This window comes from Lynx canadensis, chromosome X (genome assembly GCF_007474595.2).
Source record: "Lynx canadensis isolate LIC74 chromosome X, mLynCan4.pri.v2, whole genome shotgun sequence".
In the NCBI taxonomy this organism is placed as follows: Eukaryota; Metazoa; Chordata; class Mammalia; order Carnivora; family Felidae; genus Lynx; species Lynx canadensis.
The window spans coordinates 59,605,712-59,613,196 of NC_044321.2; the positions used below are offsets into that span (position 1 = coordinate 59,605,712).

Below are 7,485 nucleotides of genomic sequence, written 5' to 3' on the forward strand. Positions count from 1 at the left end.
AGAAGTGAGCTTGTCTGTCATAATTGAAGCCTGCCTTAACTTAAATCTCACCAATTGTGTTGTCTGTCCTCATGGTGCCTTGGATGATGGCCTCTGTATTACTGAATTTGATTTTAACTGCAGGGCATCTACTCCAGTGCCCATGAGGGCAGGCCAGCTTTCAGAGAGATTCAGGGTAGGATGGGAGGATAGGATGATGAGATGATGCTGTCCTGGGGAGAACAGGGCAGTTTGAAGACTGACGGAATATGGCACAAATTCAGGCCTGCAGAGCTTTGAATACCTGACTGGAGAAATGTTTGTTCTGTTTTTGTTTGTTTGTTTTTATAGGGAACAGTCCTACCCTATCAGGAACTGGACTGAATGACTTATTCAATATTTTTAGTTTTATATTTGATGTGTATGTGACTATATGGCAAAAGCACTTAAATGTTATTAACTCTCTATGTATTTCCAAATTCTGGTCTTATAAATGCTGCATTTGTATTTGAGTCCAGCTGATTACTCTTCTAAACCAGACTTTATGCAACAAAATCACATGCCTGTAATTAGAGCGTCTACCTGTTATATGGGGAGGATTATTTTTATTCAGCAACTTAACAAATAAATTAATTTTTGCACAAAGTCCCATTGTTCCGTAGAAGCCTCACTTGCACTAGACAAATGAATTTTTTCTACATACAAGCATTGCCTTTTCTGTGGCTGTCAAGTTCTGTTTGTAAACAATTGAATACCTCAAGTAAAATAGAAGCATTTAGCTCCCTTTTTTATATAAGGTAGCTTTTAAGCAATGATCGGATTTTCAGAACAATGGTATTTAACCTTTTAAAACTGGTGAAGACAATGGAGATGGGCTTTAATGGCATTTTTTTCTTCTATTTTAGTCCAGTTCCTACCCTAACGTCAGTGGCATCTTCACACCCCTAGTACATAGCAGATGACCTTGGGGTAATGCATAGACAGGGTTATTTTTTAACCTTATTAGCTGTTGGTTGATTTTCTTATATATTAGAAACTGTTTTTATGTTTACAGTAGTGATAGAAAGTTTCCCCTTAAATGTAAATGAAAATAGTTAAAGAAAAATATTAAGTAAATAACAGTACAGGTAGAATTCTGATGTGGCCTCAAATCTTGAAGATGGTACGAGAATGATTGACTTTTGGCAAATACTTTCTAATGGAATTCAGACTCAAAATGACTCAGTGTTCAGAAACCAAGTGGGTAGTAGTAGCGTTGGTTATGGTTCTTGGGGAAGGGGAAGAAGGGAACAGTATAGTTTTTCACTGTTTGCCAGCAAACTTCTGCCATTGAAGTCATTGCTGGGGCATAGTGATATCTCCTGATGGAGATATCTCCATCTCCTCCATCCAAGGAGGAGATATCTCCTCCTTGGTCTGTAGCCCTCATTTCTTCCATAAATCTTTTATATATCTTTTCAGATGAAAATACCAGGTTTAGGTGGTTTAAAAGTCTTCCTTAAAATAATAAGAGTAAAATGGTCCTGATACTGGAAAAGCTCAGGGAGCAGCCTAACAAAACACTATTTGTTGAATTTCATGGAAGCGTGTGACATCCCTCAAACTTGAAAGCCAGCAATAAAGATAAGCTTATCCTACTTTCGTTGGCCAGCCCTTAATCTGGCTTAATTGACCTGCACTAAGTATAAAATATGAGCATATTAGAAATGAAAGCTCTTAAGAAGAATTGCTCCCATTTTGGCAATGTCCTTTTTGTATTAATTATAGTCACATGCTCTGCTTTGGCCTATTTTTGGACCTTATTTTTATCTCCCCCTACCCTTTTTTTATTTTGAAAATTTTCCTTTTTTCAAGGTGAGGCAATGGAACAAGGTTTACGAGACTGCTGTCGATCTATACGAATTGGAAAGATCCTGATTCAGAGTGATGAGGAAACACAAAGAGCCAAAGTATATTATGCCAAATTCCCTCCAGACATTTACCGGAGAAAAGTTCTTCTGATGTATCCAATTCTCAGTGAGTGGCTGGAGTTTAATTTGTATACTTTGCTTAGGGTTTAAAGCAATTCCACTTAGTGACTGCCTTTTAGGTACCCTTACATAAAGGCAAACCCCTTTCTAAATATGTTTTTCTGTTGGATTTGGAGTTGCCCTGGGCAGTTTCACTGGGGAATTTTTATTGTATAATAAGAGAATATATGTTATCTAAATTTCTTTTAGCTCCAAAGAGCTTTTGTTTTAACAGGAGTATTCACACTGAAGCAAAGGACCTAATGAGGCAGAATATATAGAACACAGAAGGTCTATTGAAATATGTCCCTTCTCTAGCTCAGTGAGCATAACAGTGATTTTCTCAAGGATTTATCCTCTCTGGAAGTAATATTTTTTCTCCTATTGTATTGTTTCCTAAGCTTACTCAGATCACACACAACATTGTCTCCTAGGGTTGGTGGTGGAGGGTGGGTGTCAAATTTGATATCTCTAATACTGAATGAATTTAGGGTTTGTTGTGCATTTGAAAATTGAAAAGTGTGTGTGTCATGTCCATTATTGAAAATAATGTCATTGGTAAAGAAAAGGTACCTGCAAATGAAGCTTTGCCTAGTGTCTTATGGTAGATTACTAAACTGCCTTTAACTTCAAAGAAACTTCAAAGACGTTTTGAGATAAATGTTAAAGTTGCTAATGCATTTGGTTGTCATTTGATTTCAGGCACTGGAAATACTGTAATTGAAGCTGTAAAGGTTCTTATAGAACATGGAGTTCAACCCAGTGTTATTATCCTACTCAGCCTGTTCTCCACTCCTCATGGTGAGTTCAGCATGAGGCAGTAACTGGGCCTTCAGATGGTCAAGGGTTGGGTAAGTGTGTATCTGCCCAGACTCTCATGGGGAGAAAAAGTTCATTTGCTTCCACATTAAATCTAAATCTAATTTTGGTAGTTTATAACTTGTGTTAATAAGCTTTAAGCTGGGTGATAGGATATTTTACACCATTCTAATGTTCAAATTGATATGGAAGGTGATGAACTAATCCCTTTGAAGGGGATTGAGATTGTTTTTGTGGTAACATTGTTTGGGTAGAGCCTGCGAATAGCTGAAATGTCTCTGTTTCTCCTGACTTCTCAGCCGAGCCTGAGAACTGCTTCCACACCACAATCAACTTGAAGATCTGGTTAGATCCTGTGGTCTTGCTGCAGTAAACTTTGCAGCATGAAGCAAAGATCAGAAGTTTTTTTTAAGTTCTATTTCTGCTCAAAGGGCATAATGGTAGAACTGTGTGTTTGTTCTCCATTTCCTCAGGAAAATAAACCTAATGTAAGGCCTTAGTTTTTTTTAACATACAATCTAGGACAATTGTGAAAGTGTCCTAAGAAAATAATCATGCATGCATGTAGAACTTAGCTTTCAGGATATTCATTGCAGAGTTATGTCTACTGTAATAAAAAATTCGATAGTATATAAATGCCTTACAATAAAGAAGTGGTTAAGTAAATATATATTCAAAGGATGTAATATTATATAACTAAATCATGTTTTTGAAAAATATTTAATAACATCAAAACATCTACATGGTAAATGTTAAAAAGTAACTGCATTAGAATAATGTAAAATGTTATCACCAAGTTTAGAGACAATTAAGACAAATTACGACTATTATCACCACCACAATCAGACTTGGATTTAACATCGACCCTAAATAAGTGTTTCCTTAGCATGAGAGGCTAGACAGATGCCCAGTACTATTTCAAATTTAATTTCAAAATACACACTATATTAATAGTGGTTATCTTAGGATGGTGGGATTCTAAGTGCTTCATTTTATTAAGTTTTGTTTTTGGTATTTTTCAGATGTTTGACAATGAATTTGTATTTGTTTCATAATTGAAAGGAAAAAGAAATATGTGGCTTCTAGTTAGAGTGCTTCCTCATGTCCAAAGGTTCCAAGTCTCAGCCAACCCTGAAGAGGCTACAGCATATCTTGTTGGGAGGGCTGCTTTCAGTAGGCCATTGATTATTTTGCTGTTTCATAATAAAAACTTACTGGTAGTTCAAATGTTGATGGTGACAAAGGGCAATTTGCTTGGTCATCCATTTATATATAGCAGAGACGGCACTGTAAACATTGAGATAACCAAATAATTATTGGGCTTTCTGCCTTTGGAAGTAGAAAAGTAACTGTATTAGTTCTAAGAGTATACATTAGAATAGTATACTATTCTTTGACATTGTAGATGAAAAAATCTTATTTCGTGACAGCATCATTATGGCTTTTTAGTTTGGCTAGGGTCCTAGCTAGACTCTTTCCATGCAACCCCCAAAGTTAGAGTCCTAACTTCTAAAAGCTAGCTCGCTCTGACATACCAAATAAGTTTTCACACTTGTTTCAGTGTTCCAGTTGAGAAACCATCCATCATCTTATATATGATGCTGTTTCTGGAAAGGAGTATATATTCTTTCTATTCTAGCTGCCTTTAAAATGAAACAAAACAGGGGAACCTGGATGGCTCAGTTGGTTATGAATCCTACACTTGGTTTTGGCTCAGGTCATGATCTCACGGTTCATGGGTTTGAGCCCCATGTCAGGCTCCACGTGACATTGCAGAGACTGGTTGGGATTCTCTCTCTCTCTCTCTCTGCTTTCTCCTCTCTCTCTCAAAAATAAACATTTTTTTTAAAGAAAGAATAATTTAAAATGAAAACAAAACAAAGACTTCAGGGAGAAAGTTGCTATAACTGAATGTATTTGTAATATCTTGGATATAAAACAATTTGATTCTAAGAATTCATTAGTTACTGGGTGAGGGCATAGTGTGATGATTGTCAAAGCTTTTCAGGTATCAGACATACAAACTAAGAGATTAGCAAAGTCTGACTAGGAGGTCCTTACTTTCTGTCTTATCTCATTTTTTTAATGTTTATTTTTTTTGAGAGAGAGACAAACCGACAGGGGTGAGTGGGGGAGGGACTGAGAGAGATGGAGATACAGAATCTGAAGCAGGCTCTGGGCTCTGAGCTGTCAGCACAGAGCCTGACGCGGGGCTTGAACTCACAAGCCACAAGATCATGAGCTGAGTCAAAGTCAGACGCTTAACTGACTGAGCCACCCAGGCGCCCCTTCTGTCTTTATTATACTTAGTGGCTATGAAATTCCTGAATTCCAGCTAATGTTACCAAAAAGTCCTGCCATAACAGCAATTTTCCTATTATTTTTTGAAGGTGCCAAATCAATCATTCAGGAGTTTCCAGAGATCACAATTTTAACTACTGAAGTTCATCCTGTTGCACCTACACATTTTGGACAGAAATATTTTGGGACAGACTGAGTTACCAAAGACAAATTAATTATCTTGTGTAATATTACAGTTAATGTTTTGAGTTTCTACCTGTTTTACGAATTCACTTGAAGAATGGCAAAGAAAATTATGCTTTATAATTTTTGGAAGTGGGTATAGTAAAAATTATTTACTGTACTTTAATGTATTTGGTTATTTCTTGACTGTTGGCACCAAATTCAACAATGCAGCACATACAACTCTTAGAAAATATTTTAATAATATTCTAATGCAAGTTGATGATCCCTCAGTGCATGGACACTGTTTCTTAATTTTTGAACCTCTCAGTTTGGTTGTTGTTTGCAGCCACAAATAAAACCCAATGGGATTCTGTCCTTTGGCCCACTCTACTTTACATTTTATTTAGTTTGCTTTTTAGTTCTAGGGAGATTTCATGTTTATGGCTGTTGTCACCTTCTTCTCCTCTTTACTTCCAAGTACTATACATGCTGGTAACTTGGGCAGGGTGAAAAAAGAATGCCTCCTGGAATTTTACATTTCGTTAATATCCTCACTCAATTAGCAGACCAAGAATATGTAGTTAGCTCTTCAGTCAAGCCATTAATGTTCTTCGTGGCTCAGTTCCCATCGTGTGCATTGTTGGTAGGTGCCTTGCCAAGCATAATGCAGTGAAGAGATGATGGAGCATTTCCAGCAACTGGAAATATAACATTAATTTACATAGATAGATTGAGTCAGGGATATCTGGATGCTGACAAGGGAGGGATAATTACTGTTAATGTCATCAATGCCCTAGAAAGGAATTGGTGATTTTTCTGAGGTATGGGGAAGAACAGTTTCTTGCTGAGTTTTATGGCCAGTAAGTACATTAAAATGCTACATTTTCAATTTGGATATTTCATATGATTTGGAAATGAGTTATTTTGCATGCCTGTCAACTGAAGATGTATTAAAATTAAAAACACCATATTTTAAAAATTCTCCAGTTATATATGTGTTCATATTTAGGCCTTGAAAAGGAAGATAAACTGTTATAGAAAACAATATTTGTGTTTGGAAACTTGCTTGTAAAATCCTGCTCTCATTTTACATTGATAATAAACATTTTAACAGTGGTTCTGGCTGGTTACTTGAATAATTATATTCTCATTGCCCCATAGGCAGTTGTTGTGAGCCTCTGTTCTAAAATATCCAGAAAAGAGCAAAAGGAAACAAAGCTGATGAAAGTCAGCAAAGATTAGGGGGCAGGAGCAAAAGCTGGTGGACAATGGATTACATTTTCCCTATAGAGCCTAGGAATGCTAAAAGGACTTCACTATATTTTTCCCTTTGTTTTTATTTTTTTTAGTTTTTATTTAAATTCCAGTTAGTTAACAGAGTGTAATAATTAGTTTCAAGAATTTAGTGATTCATTGCTTACATCTAACACCCATGGCTCATCACAAGAAGTGCCCTCTGAATCCCCATCACCTATTTAACACATCCCCCACCCCACCTCCCCTCTACTAACCATCAGTTTGTTCTTTATACTTAAGAGTCTGTTTCCTTATTTGCCTATATTTTTCCCCCACTATGAACACTTGTTTCTTAAATTTCACATATAAGTGAAATAATATGGCATTTGTCTTCTCTTACTTTGCTTAGCTAATACTCTCCAGCTTTATCCGTATCATTGCAAATGGCAAGATTTCATTCTATTCTATATATTCTCTATATATATATGTGTATACACACACACACACACACACACACACACACATATATACGTACCACAATTTGTTTATCCATTCATGAATCAATGGACATTGGGAATCTTTCCAGAATTTGGCTATTGTTGATAATGCTGCTATAAACATTGGGATGCATGTACCACTTTGAACCTGTATTTTTGTATCCTTTGAGAAAATACTTAGTAGTGTAGTTGCTGGGTCACAGGGTAGTCCTAATTTTAATTTTTTGAGGAACCCCCATACTGTTTTCCAGAGTGGCTGCACCAGTTTGCATTCCTACCAACAGTGCTAAAGGGTTCCCCTTTCTCCACATCTTCACCAACATCTGTTGTTTCCTGAGTTGTTAATTTTAGCCATTCTGACAGGTGTGAGGTAGTATCTCATTGTGGTTTTTATTTGTATTTCCCTGGTGATGAGTGATGTTGAGCATCTCTTTGTGTGTCTGTTAGCTATCTGGATGTCTTCTTTGGAAAATGTCTAC

The 7,485-nt window shown here is 36.4% G+C and overlaps 1 protein-coding gene across 2 annotated transcripts in view; it reads left to right on the forward strand.

The window, feature by feature from the left end:
• UPRT (uracil phosphoribosyltransferase homolog) overlaps positions 1-6,390 on the forward strand; it is a 29,670-nt gene extending 23,280 nt beyond the window's left edge. Inside the window, exons 5-7 of one of the 2 annotated variants that reach the window (XM_030305933.2) lie at positions 1,834-1,995; positions 2,691-2,789; positions 5,198-6,390. In XM_030305933.2, the coding sequence (XP_030161793.1) occupies positions 1,834-1,995; positions 2,691-2,789; positions 5,198-5,304 (368 nt within the window). In that variant the 3' untranslated portion in view covers positions 5,305-6,390. The remainder of the gene's footprint in view (positions 1-1,833; positions 1,996-2,690; positions 2,790-5,197) is intronic. The other variant, XM_030305934.2, reaches the window with a different exon arrangement.
• The last annotated feature ends 1,095 nt before the right edge of the window (positions 6,391-7,485 follow it).